This window comes from Anoplopoma fimbria, chromosome 13, assembly GCF_027596085.1.
Source record: "Anoplopoma fimbria isolate UVic2021 breed Golden Eagle Sablefish chromosome 13, Afim_UVic_2022, whole genome shotgun sequence".
Taxonomy (NCBI): Eukaryota; Metazoa; Chordata; class Actinopteri; order Perciformes; family Anoplopomatidae; genus Anoplopoma; species Anoplopoma fimbria.
In genome coordinates, this window is record NC_072461.1 from 6,593,592 (window position 1) to 6,617,161 (window position 23,570).

At 40.1% G+C, this 23,570-nt stretch overlaps 1 protein-coding gene across 1 annotated transcript in view; it reads left to right on the top strand.

The window, feature by feature from the left end:
* Positions 1–23,570, top strand: part of grid2 (glutamate receptor, ionotropic, delta 2) — a 442,237-nt gene that overhangs the window by 68,635 nt on the left and 350,032 nt on the right. The window contains exon 2 of the mRNA XM_054611388.1: positions 10,413–10,568. Coding sequence (XP_054467363.1) covers positions 10,413–10,568 — 156 coding nt within the window. The remainder of the gene's footprint in view (positions 1–10,412; positions 10,569–23,570) is intronic.

Here is a 23,570-nt window from a genome sequence, read left to right on the forward strand (position 1 = left end):
GGATTGCCCGTTGCTAATAGGTTTGCAGATGGAGGAGCTTTATTATGCTCTTTATGACTTTTTAACTGACTCACTGCTCACTGCTGGTAGTGTGTGTGTGTGTGTGTGTGTGTGTGTGTGTGTGTGTGTGTGTGTGTGTGTGTGTGTGTGTGTGTGTGTGTGTGTGTGTGTGTGTGTGTGTGTGTGTGTGTGTGTGTGTGTGTGTGTGTGTGTGTGTGTGTGAAAGTGAGCGAGGTAGGTGCAGGTTTAGAACAGACGGTATTCCATGGGGGTGGCAGGTCTAGCGAGAAGAGGCCTTTAGGGAAAGAGGGCTGGAGGGATCCAGAGGGCGAGAGCGTAGGATGGGATGGATGGGAGGGATAGTTGGGGCTGGGAGAGAGAGGCAGTGTGTGAGGTTGAAGGAGAGAGAGAGATTTATGGAAAGAAAGATAAGAGAGAGAAAAAGTAGCGAAGGGAAATTGAAGATGAGGGTGGTCCTATCTCTGCTTTACTGTGTGGGCGGATGGATTGATTATTAAAAAGACAAAAAACAAATTAGTCAGAGTTAATGAAAGAGAAAGAAGTAGATAAGACACAAACTCGGTGCATTACTGATGATGCATTAGTATTGCTATATCGATTATAGGTCATCTGTTTAGGTGTTATTTAGAGGCTTTGTATCACTACTGGCTTCCAGGATCAGGGAGGCTTATTTATGATGGAGATTAACAACACCCTTGTGCCCCTGTGTTGTGGAGTACAGTGTGTGTGAGCCCGAGCACAATACTATTTGTGTTTCTTCTGTTGTAATTCTAAGTGTGCTTGTGTGTATCTGTGTGTGCTCAATAGTTTGTGCACAATAAAACCTGTAGAAAATGCGCTTTTCGTTTTTTTTATGTCCCAGCTCCAGCAGAGGAGCGAGGCTGCAGCAGCAGCATCATCAAGGGCAGGAAATAGGACAATTTAGTTACTGATCTGCTTGAGCAACGACGAATAGCACACCCACCAGAATCCGTGATGGTTGCAGAGGACAGGAGGGAAGAGCAAACCGAGGTGAAAATGAGCCAGCGGGCGAGACGACGAAAGGAATGAGATGAAGGAAGCAACAGAAGAGGGTGGTGGGTGGGAGCGAAAGGAGGAAGGGATAGGTACGGGATGAGAGGAGAAGAGTGCCACAGGATAGCAGGTGAAGATGGAGGGGGGAAAAAAAGGTTTGTGAATCTGTGGAGGAGGCAGAGGACAAGTCTGTGATGGAAGGATAAAGATGAGAAGAGGAGGAGGAGGAGAGGGACTGTGTTGATGGAATTAGAGAAAAGTATGATGAAGAGCAGTGTGATGGAGGAGAAAGCTGGAGAGGGAGAGAGACAACGGGGAGGAGAGTTCAGAAGTTTTTGGAGTTATAAATGTAGGAAAGTAAGAAGAGGATGGGATTTGATAGCACGGCCTTGAGGAGGGCAACTGAAGGAATATAAAAGTCTGAAGACGTGCAGTTTCCGGAGGAAGGAGGGCAAGAGAGCGAGGATCATGCAAAACCCATCCCTCCCTGCAACGTAATATGACATTTATGATGTTTACAAATCTGGAGCCTTTTACCAGCGCTTCAGGCAAAATCCCCCCAAATGTTCGGCATTAATCAGGAGAGTGAGCTTAAAGACTCAAGGTGCTTTAAAGGACTGGCTTTTTGCTTTAAAAGCAGATTTGAGGGGTTCAGCTCCCATATGGTTCAGCATGTTTACACTTTTAAGAAAATGAAAGAGTAATGCTTTTTTTCTGTTGTTGTTGCTCTCTTAATCCTCTTTATTTCTGTCTTTTCAATCTTTCCTTTGTATCTTCTATCTTTTTACTTGCTCTCACTTCCTCTCTATGTTATTATCTCTGTCTTAATTTGCATTTTATATTTTTCCAGTGCTTTTGCTTTACATTTTGCCTTGCACGTTGCCATGACATTGTTGAAGGCAACTACATTACTGGGGCTTTTTGCATGTTAAAACCCACTTTACATAACTAGATACTTTCAGCCCAAGTACAACATTTTAATTAGACTCCCCCAACCAAAGCAAACAAAGCCGTAGTCAATCACAGTATAATATACATTTCTTTGACTTAAAGCCAGTTATTTGTTGTTGTAATGCAGCTGAAAGCACAGGTTTGGATCAGTGTGTTCAAGCAGAAATCACTTCAGTGTGTTCCTCTGGTACGTACCTTGGGGTAAATGTACCAGCATGAGACAGCCTTCAACATAACATTTTTTTATCTTTTAACTGCATTGCCGCACAATGACAACGTGTTTTTTGCAAAAGAAAGTAAGGATGAAAACAAACTTGTGATGGATTATATATTTCTGCATGTTGATTTCCATAGTGTTCCTATTTATCTAAAAACAGTGGTTGCTTGACAGGTAGAAAAGAAACATGCATTTATCTAACAAAAGTTAAAAAAAAAAGAAAACACTTTGCTTTTAAAAGCGGTCGGCAATATGTGCGTAATTAGTTTTTAATGCTACAGAAATTCAAATACCTGTATTGTTCCTAAAGCAAATGTCAGCTCATTCGTATTGAGGTACGTCACTCCCCCTGTCCCTGTATACACAAACGTGTATATACACAAAGCTCTCCTCAGAGCTATCAAGGCCTTCCAAGCCAGGGCAAATGTCACACAGGACGTCACATTGAACGAGGAAGGAGGGAGTTGGAGAGGAGGAGGGCAGAGGGCCCGCAGAGTGAGCTGAGTGAGGCTTAGGGAGATGGAAGGATGTACAAAAGAGGGGAGGAGAGACGTGAGGTAGGGAGGATTGAGGAACAGCAAACAGAATGAGGTGAGGTACAGCAGTTATATTAAAGGGAAGAAGAGTAGAGTCAGATGGAGAAGGAAATTAAGAAGAAAGGTCAAAAGTTAGAGGGTGGTTGAAATGTAGAGGGGATGAGAAGGCCGACGAAAGGCTGACAAAAATGGAAGTATTCCTTAAACATCAATAGCTGCATAGCTAAAAGTTTCATTTTTTTATGAATAGTGGTCATATGTAGACACATTTAGAAGGACATGCTAAATGCAGCAATCATTTTGCCTATGCTGTAAAGGGTATACACAGGTACACTGAATATATTACACAGACATTTAAAAGATACATTGCTATCATCCTAATTATCATTTCCTTATACCTTGGCTGGGACTTGGACGTACTTGAACACCTGGCTCACAGCCTCCAGTTTTACTGTTTCAAGATCCCATCCTGGCTGGACCGGAGCTGAGTCAGCTCTAGGTTTACAAACTAGCTGGACCCGGCCACAACCGGCCAAGAGCTGACATGGAGAGAAACACGAGAAGAAAAATGGCGTTGTCAATGGTCCGCCCTTTACTTTGCTGGATGCGCACTCAGGGACTGAATCTTAATGTGCCTTAGATGAATTGGTTATTTCCAAATTGTGTTCGGCTTGCTGGCTAATGAATAGAAACACAAAACAAATCCTCCTCCTACTCAAAGTATGTTCGTTTGTGTGGGAGGAAGCAAAGCACTGGATATCTACAACAGGTCTCCACAAAGGAGGGAAACAGTCAGGCTCTATTCTGTCTACATAAGGCGGGGGGGGGACGTGGCAGAGATAGCAACGACCTTGGCACAGCTTTGTGTAACAACGTGGCAAAGGACTGGAGTGCCGCTGAACTATGACTACAAATTATCCCGGCTGAATTTACACTCGGTCATGAAAAAAGTGTTGGGAGGGAGGAGGGAGGAGATGGAGGGAAGGTAAAAAAAAATGTAGGAGAAAGAGAGAGAATTTTCATGTACAAATCAGGTAGCCTGGTAGATTTCTCCAATAATACAGAGGACGTTAATACTGGAATCTCAAAGCATCACAATCCATTCAAACAAACAGTCTTCTGTTATATCATATATATGTGCACACATACTTTTAAACGCAATAAAAGTATGCCTACAATCACAAAAACACGACAGTATAGGTATAAGATATCAAGGGTATTGGTCTTTGGAGAATTGGTTTCTAGTGGTTTGTAACTTTGAGCCCCACATCCATCAGACCATAAGCATTATAATATGCCAAATAAACTGAATGTGTACTTGAACAGATACAAAGTCGATAGTCTATGCATTCATACGTACGTCACGCTAAGGTGTTTTATATGAACAGATATTGTCAGGGATGAATCAGTATCTTGCCTATATCTAATGTTGCATCAACAATACAGCTACAGCAAATACACTAGATCCTTCTGCTGAACTGCTATATGTATACACTCACACTCAAAAGATGAATTGAGTCCCCCTATACCAGGCAAAATTGCATGAACAATGTGTGCGAGTGTCTTGGAAGACCCGACATGATAAATATTAGAGCGGAATTCATATCTGTCCCTATCACACGCCACAAGCTTGCTCTGCCTTTCTGTGACCATTAATTATTTGCCCTCCCTGTCTTACACACACACACACACACACACACACACACACACACACACACACACACACACACACACACACACACACACACACATGCACATTCATTCTTTGCTGTCCTCCAAAGTGTCAAAGCGCACCCCCCTTCCAGGTCTCACATCACTGCTGTAAATTACAGCCTGTTTGTGTGTTCTCACATCTGTGTTTGTGTGTGTGTGTGGGTGTGTGTGTATGTGTGTGTGTTTGTTCACTGACATTTGACACTGCAGGACGATTACCTCCCCCGTTCATCACCATCATCACTCAGCGCCACCTCCACCTTGCTTTCATCATCACATTGAGACGGTGATTCTTCGGTCCAGCCTTGTCACAAATCGGCAATCAATCACCTGTGTGTGTGTGTGTGTGTGTGTGTGTGTGTGTGTGTGTGTGTGTGTGTGTGTGTGTGTGTGTGTGTGTGTGTGTGTGTGTGTGTGTGTGTGTGTGTGTGTGTGTGTGTGTGTGTGTGTGTGTGTGTTCTTCCTCAGTCATTATCATAGTCTGTCCGTCAGTGTTCCTGTCACATTACTGTCAACAGCTGCAACTTCAACAACAGGTGTGTGAGTGCGTTTGAAAAGCCCCAATAGTGTTTGTGAAATCTTCAGCGACAGGTACATGTGGAGAGCAAAAGGCAAGCGTGCAGACAGAGTCAGGTGGAGAGGGAATTGCCAGAGGTCATCAATGTCTAAAATAAAAATAAAAACATCAAAGCTGTCTGTCGAAAAAATGAATGACCAGAAGCTAATTTAGCTGTGTAACATCTATCATTTTTCTTGACCTCCTCTGCTCATGTTGCCCTCCTCTTTTGACATGAAATCATTCTCAACAATCATTTCCTCACTCATGCTGAATGATTATCTTGAGAGGGAGCTGGCTTAATTACGAGGTCTTTATAGAGTGTGGGAACATAATAACTCTGCATTGGATGATGTGCCATCCTAATTTGTTCATTTAATGGAAATTAAGCTGTGTTTTGTACTTTCAACAATGTGCCTTTGTCTGCCTGAATGCCATTATCTGATTTCATATAGTTACTTGGATGGCTGAGCTATATAAATTATTTCTTGAAAAAAAAAAAAAGAAATGTATCCATGCTTATGCTTCTAGGCCAAATTGACTGAAGCTCATGTAAACAATTCAATGTCCTCAGGTCATTAAAGGAGACATGCTTTAATGACCTCCGTGACCCTGTGTAGAGATATTGGAATAGATCTTTGGTGATCCCCTGTCTCAGTTACATTATGACCTTGCTTGGTCATCTACTGACTTTTCTTGCAGCTCCCTCATATTGTTCACATTTGTGTTTTTTTTTGTGGAAACATTCTCAAGAAACATTATTGGGATGTCCTTAAAACATGTATACAGATGTTCAGGGTTCTGAGATGATATTTTAATTAAATATCAAATGAGGCCAGCATGGTAATGGCGCAGAGTAATGTTATGTGTTTCAGCACTTAACTGCTGTTGTTTTTAAATGTGCTTTAGAAATACAGTTTAATTTGATGTATTTAGTAACTTTGAAATCACAAGGAGATAAAACTGAACATATGTTACATAGGTGCAGCTTTTTCTGCAAAATGTATTTTCCAGTCCTTAAAAGTTTAAATGAGTTAGTTTGCAAGTTATGGATGAATTAGGACTATTGATATTCAAAACAGATTTTTTTGTGCTTTCTAGTGACAGCACACTTTTTCTTTTACCTCCAGCTTCCCTTATCCAACCCAAGATGTTATTTGGCACATTTACAATAAGTAGACAAACAAGCAATCTATTGCCTCTTTATCAATGTAAACAAACTTTAAAGTTTATACCAAACACTTGACCATTGGAAGATATTTGATCAATAGCTCTCAAGTTTTGGATGCTACATCCATTCAAATTTACCGCTGTTGTTGATGATGCTGTCTTCATGGAGGGGATGGTTTGGGAATTGGTTGGTGATTTAGTGCTGCTGCCCACACAATCTGTGTGTGTGTGTGTGTGTGTTTGTGGCAGGGTGAGTTTGCTCGTGCGTGTGTGCCCGCCCTTGAGGGCGTCTGTGTAAAGCAAGATTCAATGCTTTTATTTCCTGGTTGATTTATGTGGTGACGTTTGCCTTTGCGCTCACAATCGCATTACTGGAAAGGAGGAAGAGCAAGGATTCTGTGTGATGTGTGTGTGTACGTGCATGTCTGGGGTGTGTCGGCCTTTTGTAAATCAACATGCAGCGATGTTCAAAAGTAATAAGGCAGAGAACAGAAGACATTTGCCCGCGCTCCTTCTCATCTCTATACTTAACTTTCCCTCACATACATTAAATAAATATCACATAATATGAGAATAAGCAAACAACCATTGAGAATAGGGATGCACCGCTGTGACTTGCGTCCAGATACCGATACCGGGACATTGAGTATCAGCCGTTACTGTCACAGTCACGCCTGTTCACTCTTCCTGCACTCTGTCTATTTCTCTCAGCTCACAGCCCAGCCCCCCCCCCCCCTCTCTCACCACACTCTCCCTCACTCACCTAATCAGCCTCATGCAGTGCACCTGTCTGCCACACCCACCTCGTCAGCACAATCACTCTCACCTGCTCACTTAGTATTTAGACCCCAGTCTCACAAACACTCACGGCCAGATCGTTCGCCGCATTCATGCCAGACCAGCAATTTCCCTTGGACTGACTTCCCGTTGCCGACTCTGCCTGTTTGGACTTCCCTGCCTTGCCTGTGCCCCGGTTAGCCGCCTTAGCCTTCTGTCCCCGACCACGAGTATAGCCTCCGCTTCCTCTGGTTTCCGTCTGCCTGATCCCCTGCCTGTTTCCCTGACGGCTTGGTGTTTCCTTATAGGAATTCACGACGTGAGTCTGACCCTGCCTGTTTGTCTGACCCTGCCTGTTTGTCTGATCCTGCCTGTTTGTCTGATCCTGCCTGTTTGTCTGATCCTTCCTGTTTGTCTGCTGTATGTTCCGCTTTCAATTAAGCTGCTGCATTCAACTCCGTGTCCTGCCACACTGCTTCTGGGTCCACACCACACCCGTGACAGTTACAGAGTACTGATCCCATACCAGTGTTTAATCAATAAGCTGTAAGCATCACCATGTGTAAGGGACTAAAATCATTCTTTTATGTGTAAAGCAAATCGGGCTTGACTTAAACAGTGCTTACTTAACTTTGTAAAACAAAATGTAGCAAATTAATAGATAGATATAAATTTAGAGAATTGTTAGTTATCATTTAAGGCAAGCAGGAAATGCCTCCTAACAGCTCACACTTTAGTTCCCTCTGCTATGCCGTCTACTGGCATGCTGCTAACACCTCATGAAGGCTAGCACTGTACATGCACAAGTAGTCAGATGTATGCATAGAATTGAATAGATCCAGCTATTTGAGTCAGTATTGGCCCAATATCAGTGTTGGATCGGTGGATATTTGCTCATAGGGCCACTTCCAACATACATTGGCTATATGCACATTCAAAACTGACCCACTTTCTTAATGAACTTAAAGTTACCACCATGGTTCATGGCTGTTTAGATTTCTGTTTAATTGACAGTTTGAGGCTAAACACTTCGAGGCAAGACACATTTGATGATGTGTTTGAATCCATTTCATCATCAAATTGTCTGAACTGTCTTTCTGTCTCTGTGCACCTTCTCACTGTGCCTGGATTAAAGAGTGGTAGCAAACAGGTAGCTGATGAAACACTGCTCAGGTCCAACATCTCTCAAACAGAAAGAAAAGGTGGTTTATAGATCATGGAAGAACGTGTAGGAAGTAATAATAAAACAATATCTCTCGTGTCGCAAATATTGCTCCATTTTGATATCCTTTTGTTACTGTTAACCCACTAGACCCAGGCAACACATTGCTGGTGGGATATTTCAAAGAGAGAGAGGAAAAAAAAGAAAAGCATATACAAAGAGAGTGGTGTACAGCATAGTGCAGCTTTTAACATATGTCTGGAAGCATGAGCGAGGTTACTATGGCAACTCCATTGTGGAGGCCTAGATTAAGGGAGCCATTATAGTGGGTTTTTTTCTCTTTTTCTTGCACAATAAGTTAACATAAGTTCCCCCTTTTGTCCCTCTATACATGTCTGACTTCATCCAGAGAAGAAGTCAGACATGTATTCATTCCTCTACTCTCTCAATGCATTTGTCCTCTAGACGTACGCAACCTAACATTGTCCTCCTGTTTTGAAGGGCTAGTTTGAAACATGTTTAAATCCTTCCCCGGCAGTGTCATCTTCAAGCTGATTGGAAGCCCATTCATAATTCATCTCTAATGGAATAGTTAATGAACCTTTGTGTTTCACTCTTTATTGCTTTGTCTAGGCCTGTTTGTCTCACTTCATCTATACTGCATGATGATTGAAACAAGCAAGGCTCAATCAGTGTGGGGGTATTTACAGTTACCAAATGCTGATGGATCAAGTTATTGCAGGATACATATTAATGAGACCTTTTGATGAAAACACAGGTAGCATGCCGGTCCTAACGGCATTCAAACATCAGTTGCTTTTGCATGTGATGAATGTGTGAATGAAACAAATCGTCCTTCATAGTTTATTTTGATCCGCAGGTTATATATATTATGCTAATTAAACATACAATTGGGTTTACAGACACATTCCTGGAATGAGAAGACAAAACTTCACAAAAGCAGAACATTTTATTCAGTAAGGTTGGCCTATGTCGAGATTCAGACCATAGCCTTTACTGTTTGGCATCAATACTCTTTGAACTGTACAGCAACAGGCTTCTAAAAGTGGTACACAACAGCCCTCGGGCCAATGTAGCCTGCCTTGTTCTTAATGGAATTTGCAACCTGTGTGTGTCTCTTTCTCTCTCTCTGTCATACCCCCTCCCCCCATGCATACAGTATGCCGCTTATTTTCTGGTAAGGGAAAAACAGTTAGCAGAGCTTCACTGCCCTGGCACCCACAAGTAGTGGGCCAATGGGTTCAATGGACAAACAGGGTTCAGATGATAGGCTAAAAGAGACGAAGAAGATAAATAGACATCACATGGTTAATTGTGTGTAACAGACCAAAGCGTGACCAAATCCCTCCCAGCCAGTCAGCGCTCCATGTTGCCTCATTCTTCAGTCTCAACAACACTGCAGGTTGACATTTATTTTCATGACTAATTTAGTATTGACTAGTGGGAACTTTATCTGCCACTACAGATACTGGCACTCACCAGTCTTTCTTTGCCCATGTCCCTCTGTGCAACAACCATTTTGGCTGAGTCAGTGTGCCCTTGGGCAGAATTTGAACTTTGCATTAACCGTGGTGTCGACTCATTTCTCCCTCAAACCCTGTCTTTCTCAAGCTGGGTCTCAACTACATACAGTAGCTAATTCCAGTATTATAAAGTAAATTAGAAGTAAAACATAACTGACGTTCCTTCAAATGTGGCAGCTTTATTTTTTCCTAAATTTGGAGAAAACAACTTGTGTATCCTTTGAAGCCCCCAGAATCGCATAGCCTATTAGAAGTAGGTCAGTTTTTTAAAAGGAGGTTCTCTACAGATTTTCTTATGTCCAGATATAAATCATGACCATCTCCTGTTACTAGGGGTTTGAGTTTAGATGGTCATCAGTCACTTATTTATGATCTCGTTATCAGCTGGAATATGTTGTAATTAGATCAATATTCTTTAATTTTAAGTCAATGTTCATATCGTAAACATTGGTACCATGCAACTGGCCCCGGTTTACCACATTTCTTTAAACTTTTTCAGCTGTTTTCTTTTTTGGTGTGCAGAACACAAGGTGCTCTGTGACGCATAATTAGATTCAAGTTGTTGTGAAGCTAAACCACGCGGGATGGAGTTGGAGAAAGAGCCTGGCCCTGGGTTTTCTGAAGAAATTCTTATGACTCTACCGCCTTTATCACCATATTAACGTCACTATCCTTTTTTCAACTCCAGAAGTCGTGTAAATACTGAGTAATAACTTCCTCTTTTCCTTTCTGCTTCTTTCCTTGTCAATAGGCGCCATCTTTGACGAGTCAGCACGGAAAGATGATGAGGTGTTTCGTCTCGCCGTGGCAGATCTCAATTTGAACAACGAGATCTTGGAGACGGAGAAGATCACCATCTCAGTGGAGTTCGTTGATGGGAACAACCCCTTCCAGGCTGTACAAGAAGGTAGGATGATAATACTACGTTGTCTTGGCATTTTAAGATGTGTGCCTGGGAGCAACAGGGCCTTGCAGATGCAGCAGCTTCAAAGTCATATTGTATTAGACTCCCTCACAGTCTTGTCTCTTTGTTGACCTCTACAATAAATTGGGAACAGTGAGGCGGAGGAAATTCATTCATGTAAAAACACAGCATCAAAGAGTTGGCACAAAGTCGGCCTCTGTCTTTAATGCTCGCTAGGTTTTCATGCATGGCTTGCATGTCCTCTGAGTTGACCTACATCACACAGTGTGCTGATGATGGGGCAGCATTGTATTTATTTCCTCTTCCCTTAGTTTCCCTTCGTGTTGAAGTTGACAGCCATTTTATTTCATGCAAATGTAGTTATGACGAGGTATTGACTCTTGAACTCTGATCTATTGTAGTCAAATAGTGGATATACTTTAATTTCCATCCATGTGTATATAGATTGCTACATTCATGTATATTTTTCAAAGATCAGCTGCTGATTTAAAACGAAAACTTTTTTTCGTTGAAAGAATGCCGTGGAACTAAACATTATGTCAATAGCCTTTTAGTAATGCACTAGTAATTCTTTTAAAAGGGTACATGTGTTGATTTTCACTAGATTTACAATACAAATCCATATCCCTCCATTCACATCATAGAAGATGTAACTGCAATTTGCGCTGTTATTGATGTTGATGCAGTTTTATTTAACAGATTGGGATCAAATAGCATTTAATAACATAATTTATACTGAACATACTGAAACATATTTTATGACTCATGACACTTCACAGCATCACAACGCAACGGAGGTATCAAAGTATTTTATGTAATACTGTCAACTTTCCATGTAAGCTTGTCAGTCATGAGAACATGTTGGTTTATTTGCTCTCTACACCTCCATGGAACAGCTAGCAGCAGGCTTACTTTCTACCAACACTTTAATCTGTGTGCATGTTAAATGTGACATTAGAGGAATTTTGATTAAAAACTAGACATAAAGAGGGAGGATGCTTGTGGGGGGTACTGGTTGGCACCATGGCATTACATTGATCTGGTTTTCAGTTTGTAGAAACGGCAACAGATAAACCACCAGTTACACTAAATAATGTCCCCTGCTGGAGGATATTATTGTCACAGCAGGCCACACCTATTCTGCCTCAGATACTGGCAACACGTTCTGTTCCAGACTTCATCATGTGAATCGTTAATTACCCTCACTCTGCTGGACCGTTCTTCAATCGTTGTTATCAATAGTCTTTGTTACAACAGTGTGCATCTGTGACAATGTAGGTCAGCATAAATAATACCTGAAGTTGTGTCTTAATGGAGCTATTTAAATTGACATAATGCAGTGTTTGGAAGCTTAGATGATAATCAGCAGGCTCTTAGCTTGACTGTGCTCAATTTTGTCAATGAGAACCCAGTGTATAAGCTACAACCTTAATTTGATGCCACTGTGAAGTAGTTATTTCTATTTTATTTTAGTACATACAGTATATTACAAACCACATTTATACAATAAACCTATTATAACATATAAGATTGCCAACCCCCTCATTTATGGAAATACATGCATGTTTCAAATAAATGCTTCATCTGAAGGAGAGCATATGCTGCATTATCCTTACACGGAAAAATGTGTCCAGTGTTGATCTAGAGTAGCCCAAGCCGTTGTTTACGCCCACTTCTCCAGAATTATCATATTTGTTGTTTATCAAAGAAATATGTGTGGAAGTTGAACACATTTCAAAGTGAATGTTGCATCGTTTATTATTGGGTCAATTTTTCAACACTAGAAGGCTTTATGAGTCATTGTGAAGCGTTTTGAAGTCACAGATGATAAGAAGCCAAGTGTTCAGTCATGAACAGTGTGAGTACTCACTTATTTCCACATAGTCAAACACAGCCAACAACAAATAGACAACGGTACGTCTGTCAACTGAGCAACTTTCAATGGCACCTTTATCTCTAACTATTTTAAATCTGAAACATTGCAAATTGCAAAATGCTGCAATAAATGGGAACAACACTCGTTTTGGCTTTGCCTGCATAGATAATGACTCATCTGACAACACGACGGATGTGTCACACCCACTTTTTTTCAACTACAGTGTGTGAGTGGCTAATTGGGGCATTTCTTTTTGTGTGTGACAGTCCTCCAAAAGCCTTGAAGTAGGTAAAACCCCCAGAAACAAATTTGCTTTTAGATGCTTTATAAGAAATGTTAATGTTTTTTTATTTTTTTCAGAACTGGTAGTGTTGACTCATACTCGTCTTTGGTGAAGAAATAAAAACAGTTCTGTAGAAAATAGGTTTTTCAGAAAATATCTGGAAAGAAACCAATTAATTGATGCATTCCTGCAAGAAAAAGTATTACAAGTAGGAATGAGCCTACTGGTCCACAATCAATCTGTCTTGATGCCCATTTGGACCAGTGTCTATGATCAGATAAACATACTGCAATGAGCGCAAGTTTCTCATGGAGAAGCTAGTATGCTGGCACAAATAAAATAGGATAATAAACTGATCCTTGCTCAAATATACGTGTTTGTGTCTGAGCCTGTCTGGCTGTCTGCCTTTTTGGAATCCTTGAGCTAATTAATTCAGTATAAAGAGGGTATTAACCAAAACACAGACACATGAGCACAGGCATATACAGTGCTTTCTTTTTGGTGTGATACAGCTGTGCATTGTTCACCAAGTGCTCTTTGTGTAATACTGTTCCTCTGAAGATTGTGCTCCTTTTAAACTGATCAAGAGTTATATTTAATTGATCTATTCTCTAGCCTTTTCTTGTTCACTATAAACAAAACCTGTCATGAGTACAAAAGTGAAACATGATTTGGCATCATATTCAATCATCCAGTCAGCAGAGTACTATACCTACACACTTGTTAGCGACTAGCCTTTGATTTGATCAAAGTTCCAATATATCTTGAATAAGCCTCTTTTCAAGACACACGATTGCAATCTGCGTGAGATTTGTGTCGTTGCAGGATGAGCAGTGCTTCTTTCAGTACGGAATATCTGAAGTTAATCATTAAAATAAACAGGAAAGGAAAGAATCCAGGGAAATATTTAATGTTAGAATTGTGACCAAGACCGTTATCTATCTAAACCGCATTGTACTTAATGCAAGATTCAGGTAAAACTAGCTAATCAAATATTGATTTCACCTCTTAGCAGAATTATCTCATTAACTTCAAATGAACCAAAACCAATGGCTTTAAATGGGCAACATGAACAATGCCAGCATTTAATATCCCTTTGATGATTTATTGATCAGCTGATAATCAAAAACAAAGGGCCCATTATCAACATCCATGCACACAGTGAAATAAACACACATACACAGACACATACACACACACACACACACACACACACACACACACATACACAGACACATACACACACACACATTATATAAGCCTTTGGCTGAGAGAGAACACATATGCGAGCTTATTTGCATTTCAGTTATCGGGCTGCTTTCCTGTAGCAAACAATGGTGGCCAATATTTAAGTGTATCATGCACGTGTGTTTGTGTACCTCTAAGAGCCTTGTTAAGGCCGTTGCTTTGATATAAGAGCCCTGCATTGTTGTTCGGTAGTCAGGCTATAACTCTTTGAAGTCCCATTCTGATTCTAGTTCAATTACCTGGACTCCGTGTTTGTTTCTTCCGTCTTTATTTTGAGGTCAGTGAGCAGCTTGTGTTTCAGGGGCCTTTCATAGAATATCAGCGTTATTTGAAACACAGTGAGTAAAGAGTGATGTGACAACACAGCAGGAGGCAGCATTTGAACACTTGAGCCTGAATCCTGCGGTATGTGTCGTTTGCTGTCCTTGCATTTCTAGCCTTTCTTACATGATTGCAGAGAGGATTATTCTTTGACTTCTTGTTTTCAACTCCTTCAGTTCAGAAAAAAGGCTTTTCTGCTGATTGTGTAAATTATTTTTTCTGCAATCTCATACATCACATTCATAAATGTAGACACAGTAACAACTTGGAGCTGCCAGGCACACCGCTGTCTGGTGCTGTTGGCTGCCATTGAAAGCTCATGAGGAGAACCTGAGTTAGTTTCTCAAGAGCATACAGTATGTGTTGGCAGAACGGGATTTATTAAGGACAGATGAGTTGCCAAGTATTCCTTTTTATTGATTGGGACTTAAACCAGCTAGTTTTTTAAATGACAAACTGGCCTTGCGTCTCATATTTTGCTTCTCTCATCCCTGACTGATTAAACTCCTGCAGGCCTCCAAGCCCCTCAGTCTGTTGACTGGTCTGTCCAAATTTGTGGGAGGTACAATGAATACTTCCCTGTCCTCCTGTCTGCCTGGTACTGAACAAACTGCCTGACTCATTTCCCTGCCAGTCTGCCTGCCAGTCTTTCTGTTTGCCCGTCTGGTCTGTGTAGTTAGCTGGCTGATAAATGGCCTCTCCTCTCCCGATCTGCCTGTCTATCTGTGTAGTCGTCTTACTAACTGGTAACCTGGCCGGCAAGTCAATTGTCATTGTCTCTGTCTCCTGTGACTTTATAAGCAGAAACAAAACACAGTCGGTGCTACTTTTACACATTTACACTCAATATAAGCGCAATCCTTGGACAAAAGCACCGTTCATTGTCCAGCTCACTCCTAGATGTGATACAAACGACAATGTGGCACAGAGGCAGAAATTGATACATGATTATCAGAGGTTTATTTCTAGTATTTAATTTAAAGGACACTGTTTCAAAGAGGATGCCAGGTTTGAGAGTCCAAGCATCTTTGTCTAGCCGGCATCTCTGCTGTACTGAAGTGAGTAACCATATCAATAACCATATTTCCAACCATACAGGCCATTTCACAATAATGTCGTCCAACTATATTTAAAAATAAATATCTGTTTAAATGCTTTAACCAAAGGATCTGCCCTGAGGTGTGTGTGTGTGTGGTGTGTGTGTGTGTGTGTGGACAAAACTGTCTCAGAAGTGTGTGAAGGGTCTTGGATGAAATCACACTCCCTCCCTCCCTTTCTTCCTCCTGTGTGGTACTTAATTGTGGATCTGCTCCTGTCACTTATATTCACATTTCACTCCCTACACCCTATCGCCCCATCTCCATGGTAACCGGTCTGGACATTACTGAGGGGACAAGGTGTGTGTGTGTGTGTGTGTGTGTGTGTGTGTGTGTGTGTGTGTGTGTGTGTGTGTGTGTGTGTGTGTGTGTGTGTGTGTGTGTGTGTGTGTGTGTGTGTGTGTGTGTGTGTGTGTGTGTGTGTGTGTGTCAATGTGTGTGTGTGTCAATGTGTGCCTGTGCATGTCTCCATTGATTAAAGCAATGAGAATCACCTAATTGGATAACAGCCTATGGAAAGGTGGGGGACGAGGAGAAGCAGAACAGGAGGAGACCACAGGAGGGAGAGAACTCAATATTTGTCTCAGCTTATTTTTCAACTCAGCTTAGTCTTGACACACAGGGCGCAGTGCAGCATTTATGCACACACTCACACGTTAAAAAACTGTAAGTTCAGTCTCACATTCGCTGGAAGGCGTTCAGACAAAACTTAAAGGCTCACAGACTCTGCCAGCATCTTTGACCTGTTAGTTAGATGTTTTTATACTTTGTCTCTTCTATTGGAATGCCGTAGTTTTTTTATTAGTTTTTTTTATTTTTTATTTAATGCACTAAATAAATAATCCCTAGGATAGAATGCACATGGATGACTTATCTAAGATTATGATGAATTCTCTCGGTAATTACACCTGAGAAAACTGCCGGAAAAGTAAGCCCTAAATCTGGAGAAACAAACTCTGCAATTAATGGGGAATGTCCTAACAAAGTTCTAATTTGTGTCTCAGATACTACCCTGCCAATTCTTGAAGTTGTTTATCGAGCCAAAATGCCAACCATGTGTTGGTTCCAGCTTTTTTCAGATGTAAGGATTTGCAGCTTTGCAAATTGAAAGTTTTTGTGTTTTGGACTGTTGGTCAACCAAATCAAGCTATTTTACTGACTGAAAGATTAATTGATTAATCATAAGAAACATATATTATATATATTTCTTATATATTTTAATTACTTTTCTCCCTAAAAATAATTTATTGTATAAAAGTGCTTCAATAGCAGTAGGGCTGCTAATTCTAAATGGGGAATGTTTATAAATAAATTCTTAATTAAAGTTTCAATGGATTAGAGTGACCGAAATTATATTTAGAAGATGTGTCCTCTTGTCGATTGATCCATTGTGACAGTGGAACTCGTTGTGATTCAGAGTAGCGATGTGGTTTAGTGCTAAAGTCAGCATGGAGGAAATGCCTAAGGGTGTGTGAAACACTTGACTGCATGAGTGTGATGAGAATAACTTAATCAGACTTTGTCATATTGATGAGTAAACAAGAAATAAAATAAGAATGTCATACTTAAAGGGCAGCGCTTTTTTATTATTAAATTGAACAAACACAACTCATTCAGAACATCTTCTTCATCTTAGGAATGCCAAAAAATGAACAACTTGATTTTTGTAATCAGGGCATTTTGAATTTTTCCTCAGAATATTGCAATGTTAAATGATCTTCCATGATCATTCAAATGAATGTGCTGTTTAAAAGATTTAGAAGACCCCCTTCCTCTGTTGGATTCTTAGTCTGTAACCCAAATATAAACAGAAGTGTCGGTACCAGTAGAGATGTCAAAGCACGAGATGGAGACATAAATAGAACTGAACATTATTGACAAAGAATTTGATTCAGACCACTTCATTAAGCAACAGCAGTGTCCTCCAATATTGTTAACTCAGAGGGAATACAATTGGTCTCGACTGTGTACTGCTTCCATTTTATGTGCATGAAGAGGGAATTAAGTAAAAAAGTTGAAATACAAAGTGGCAAAAACAGTCCTCTCTGTTTTCAGCGCTTGGGTTTTTCACTTCTGAAAACCTTGAGTTTTCATTAGAATATATGAGCTGTATTATGACATGAATTAGGTGTCGTTTTATACTACTTTTTGGTTAATTTGTGGAAACTGTCTCTGAAGGTGTTCAATGCAGTTCAGAGTATAGGGTTAGGGTTCCGTATTTAAAACAAGGGTACATTTTATGTTCAAATACCTCAAATCATGTAGGTCCCTCATGACTGTAAACCATCGTGTTCATTCCGTTTTATGCCTCTGTGCCGATTACAGCAGTGGCCAGAGGCATTATGTTTTCGGTTTGTTTGTCAATTCAGTCCATTATCCATTATCCATATTTCTAGATTTGTTATACATCAGCCTTCATCTGGCCACTCATGATTGTGCCGTCAGCTGCAACCAGCATCATCTCTATACTGATCTCCTGTTATTACGATTATCTAAAAAAACAACACAGCTATCTTTTGGGTCATTCGGTGGTCTTCCGCTCCGCCCCTGGACCCTCCTCACTTTCTGTTTCCCGCAAAGCACAATTGCACTGAAATCAGCTGCCATGGAAACCAGGGCCACAATCATCTAGCCCCATACTCCATTCTTTTTCCTTGCCTACCTCTTCAATGTGCCCTCCGTTTTCAGAATCTTTGTGTGTGCACTTACTGATGTGAATGCACAGAACAGTGTCGTTAGCTGGCATAGAAACCAAAGACATCTCATTTTCTAAGGTCGTTCCATCACTCGGAGCCTGGAAGCCATCCCTCTGCTGCCATCTCCCCTTCATTTAGCCATTTATCTAACTGCCTAACAAACAACTATATACACAGTCAAACACACACACACACACACACACACACACACACACACACACACACACACACACACACACACACACACACACACACACACACAAAGGCAGAAGCACTAATACTAAGCACACAGTGGCTTTCTTGATGCATTGACATTCCTCTGCTCATCTTTCTCTCCTAGATGTATCCTTCCTCCACTCTGCAGTAGTCATGGCTAAATTGTAAAGATGATAAACTCTCTGTTCTTTTACATTGCCCTCCATTTTTCTCATCTGTCTTCCCCACTTTATCATTTTCTCTCTTAATCTTTGTCTTTATTCATTCAGTGATAGATTACACTTCAATTAACCTCCCTACTAAATGTGAGAGAGGGATGTCAGAGGGGCGTATCCATGGAAACACTGACATTTTGCAAGAGGCAACATGATGCTATTTTGTTTGTGCCTGTCTGTGTGTGTGTGTGTGTGTGTGTGTGTGTGTGTGTGTGTGTGTGTGTGTGTGTGTGTGTGTGTGTGTGTGTGTGTGTGTGTGTGTGTGTGTGTGTGTGTGTGTGTGCTTGTGTGATGGGGTCCAGCAGCTGACAGCTGGGGACAAAACAACCAGACTTTTGGAGCTTTGAACAATGTGTGTGCGTGTGTGTGTGCGTGTGCGCTCAGTTGGCGTTAGGGCCTGTTGATTTGCTAGAAGATAGAAACTGTCATTTGAATAGAAATCAGAAGTGCATCTCTATTGAAAGGTTTCCTTCCTGCCCCTACTGAGCAATGACCAGAGCACTCTCTCTGTCTCTCTCTCTTGCGCTCTCTCTATCCCTGTATCTCTCTATGTCTCTCTATATCCCTCTTTGTCTTTGTATAAGTCTGTATGGCTGCTTGACAGCCAACTTCCTCTCTCTCAAAACACAGAGACAGTCATTCACTGCAGATAGAAAAAGATAACCGTGAAATGTTCTTTTTCCTTGTGGCTTTTCTTCTAAAGAAGTACTGTCCTTCACTGAAAACTACATTTTTTTTTTTTCTTTTTCGGGGTGGTGGGTTTTGCCCTCAAGACTCCACACAAGAAAACCCTTTAATTTGTATTAAAAAAATATTGGACCAGGTGAGAAAGCCCATTGACCTCCTGGAGTAACTGCATCCTTTACCTCCTCCCCTCAATCTGCAGCACGGACAATGAAGAGGATTTTAGTGCCTGGACAAATTGCACTGTGACATGGATATCTATAAGTCCACATTGGAAGCCTGATAACATTTTTACGTGCACAAGTAAAACCACAACTGTCCCTGGCGTTGCTGTTTGGTTTCACTGGTTCCCCTCCTTGCTGTGTTGTACACAATCCACTTAAATACAAAAAGAGGTACAAACAATAGAATTAGGTTGCCTGTTTGTAGCTCTAACAGCATTGCTTTTATTTAACTAGTTCTACATGGTTGCATTACGTTAAGCAATACAACAAATCAAGCCTTTTGATAGATTTACCCTGCCTCATGTTGATCTGCACCGCAGTCTACCTCTCTCTGCTGTTTGAATGTGATGGCATGATGTCAGATTTACATGTTACTGGAAAAGCAAAAGGAAATTTGAATCACACTCAAATTCTGCCCCTTTAATCGTTTCCATTTGACTCCATATACAGCGTAGTTACAACTGAATACCAATGGCTCAGTGGTGTAATGCACACTGTGCAGAAAACCATATTACATCTGAATATTCACCTTAGCTTTAGGAGTGTATTACATGATCTCAAGTGATGTTTGGTTTAGCTTGACTGGCTTGTTAATCTTTTTTGGAACTATTGCAACCATGCGATCGTCTGCCAAGCCACAACACAGAGATGTGAGAACATACACAGACAGACAGACACACACACACACACACACACACACACACACACACACACACACACACACACACACACACACACACACACACACACACACACACACAGACACACAGACATAAACACACAAACACACTCACAACCTAATAGCAAAGTAGAATCAAGCAACTTTATTCACTGGATGATAAAAATTGAAAGTAACTCCCCCTTAAGAGCATTTGGCTTGGTGAAGAGCTATTTGACCACTGGACAAAACACTCAATAAATTATTAAACAGCACGGTTATACTGTTGCTCGTGCGAGTGCACACGCATCAAAACACATGCACACAGTGCGGTAGATGGCTACCCCTCTCTAATGCTTGTGTTTTATTAGAGCTAAAAAAATACACAGACAGAGAGCAGCCAAAAAACTTGATTTGATGCTTTTTGGATCTAAAGTGGTCTCACTGCTTTTATTCAGCACAATTGAATTCAAGGTTCAATTGGTATGAGAGCCGACTGTATTACAAAAATATAATACAAATAATCAGCAGGTTTTAGTATGTGAATTTTATCCCCATTGTTTTCATGTCTGTGCATGAAATTGTGTCTATATTCTGGACACACACACACACACACACACACACACACACACACACACACACACACACACACACACACACACACACACACACACACACACACACACTCGCCTCTCTTCACTCACAAGCTCAAGCTCTATTGTCGTGATTTGGGCTTTTCATTATTTCAAAGCCATTTCATTCACAGCCACTTCCAACTTACATGCAGAGTAACAGAGAGGGTGGGGGTCAGTGATGGGAGATGGAGGTGAAACAGCAGGTAGGGAGGAGGAACATGATGTCTGATGGAATTACTTTAATTTATTATGATGATGGTAACCCGTTTATATTGAAATTAAAACTTAGTTGTGTTTGAATATCTGCAGCAGCCTTACAAAAGCGTAGCATGGTAGAAAAGATTCTTCTCAGCAACTTCTTCCATTTGCAGGTGTTGCATAAATTAAGGTTGGCTATATATATATATATATATATATATATATATATATATATATATATATATATGTATGTATGTATGTATGTATGTATGTATATATATATATATGTATGTATGTATGTATATATATATATATGTATGTATATATATATGTATATATATATATATATATATATATATACATACATACATACATACATACATACATACATATGTATGTATGTATATATATATATATATATATATATGTATGTATATATATATGTATGTATATATATGTATGTATATATATATATATATATATGTATGTATGTATGTATATATATATGTATATATACATATATATGTATGTATATATGTATGTATATATATATGTATGTATATATATGTATGTATATATGTATGTATATATATGTATGTATATATATGTATGTATGTATATATATATATATATGTATGTATATATATATATATATATATACACATATATATATATATATATATATATGTATATATATATATATATATATATGTATGTATATATATATATGTATATATATGTATGTATATATATGTATATATGTATATATATATATATATATATATATGTATGTGTATATATATATATATATGTATATGTATATATATATATATATATGTATATATGTATATATATATATATATGTATATATATATATATATATATATATATATATATATATATATATATATATTATGCTAGCCACTGACTTCACGCTCACATATCTTTCTCTCTGTATCTCTCCTACGAGTACAGCACTCTGCCATCCCATCTCTCGCTAGGAAAATGATTACAAGCTTCTCTTTGGCCGATGGTTGACGCCCAGTTGACAGGCTGTCAGTCAGGCCACTGAGTTACCATAGCGATAGCTCAAACCATGCATTCTCCTTGACAAATGGGTGACGTGTGTAAATCACCTGTTAGAGAGAGAGAGAGAGAGAGAGAGAGAGAGAGAGAGAGAGAGAGAGAGAGAGAGAGAGAGAGAGAGAGAGAGAGAGAGAGAGAGAGAGAGAGAGAGAGAGAGAGAGAGAGAGAGAGAGAGAGAGAGAGAGAGAGCATACAAATAACCTCAGGGTAAGGTGGACATGGAGAGGACTGAGCTATTAGAAGCACTTTAATAAATGCTCAGAAGAGCCAATGCAGTGGCACCAGCCTTTGAAGCACATAAAGAGATAGATAGGCAGAGTGAGATGCACAGAGATTAAATGGGAGAGCGTGAGAAGCAGAGAGAAAAAGGAGAAGGAAATAAGATAAGACTTGCCCTCTGAGGTTTGGGGAAGAGAATTGGGAGAGGGAAAGGTGAAGAGGGACTGCCGCCGCGGGAAATGAGCTGTTTGACTGATAAATTGTCTCTTCCTGCTGCACTTGGTGCTCTTCTGGGTGAAGATGTTAATAATGAAATGTCAGCAGCACATTCAACAATGTGTGCTCACAAAAACCCACATATGTGCGAACCGCACATATATTATAATTAAAATGTAATATAATATGTCTATAATATTATAAAAATGTATTTTCCATTTAGTGAAGTCACATTGCTGCAGAGATCAGTATCTCAGAAACTGGATGTAGTCCTGACAAGTGTCAAAATCAAAGAATTGTTTTATATCAAGCTCCAGGCTTCTCGGCAACAAGGACCCACAAATAGTTGTAACAATGTTACTCTGCTTTTGTTTATTTTTCTTGATTCTTTTACAGCAGTCCTTCAGTTCAAGGTCCAAGCCTCCAGTATACCAGAAGCAGGCCCCATGAGATCCCTTTAATGTGAAAAAAAAGACCTTGATATCTTTATATTGTATCTACAGTTGCTGACTATATTTCTTAGTCCTACCCTGCAGCGTCGATCTAGAGCCCAGAAATCCGCAGGAAATTGTTACATTTCCGTTGAGAGTCACAAATAGTCGTTCTCACTAGTAATATAGATATAACCGGAATGCTTATACAGTGTTGATCCCTAGGATTAAAAGTTAGACCACCCATTTGACATGTTTGCAAATATTTTTCATGCATAAATGTCTTTTCCGGGACTAGGCTTTCTCAGGTCATGAGTTAAAAAAGATGCCAAGTTCAGTAATGATAACTATATCTACCGTTTTTCATTTCACTTCACAAGGCCCGGCCATTCAAAATTTCTCTGATTAAATATGATGCTGACATTCTTGGTCTTGGTCTTCATCCCCTGTCAACTATATACTGTTAGGGTTTTACTCGTCTCACTGCACCCTCTTTAATGTTCTTTTCTCAAGTCCACTGCTGGCGATCCTTTCACTTCACAGGTGGGAAAGAGCGCGAGAAAATTTGAGACAAAGCGATTGAGCAATGGATAAATCTCTGCAGACATCTCCCTTCTTTCCCTCCCACAGTCGGGCAGGCCCGGAGCCATGCAGGCATAAAGGACATTGTTTATAGACAGG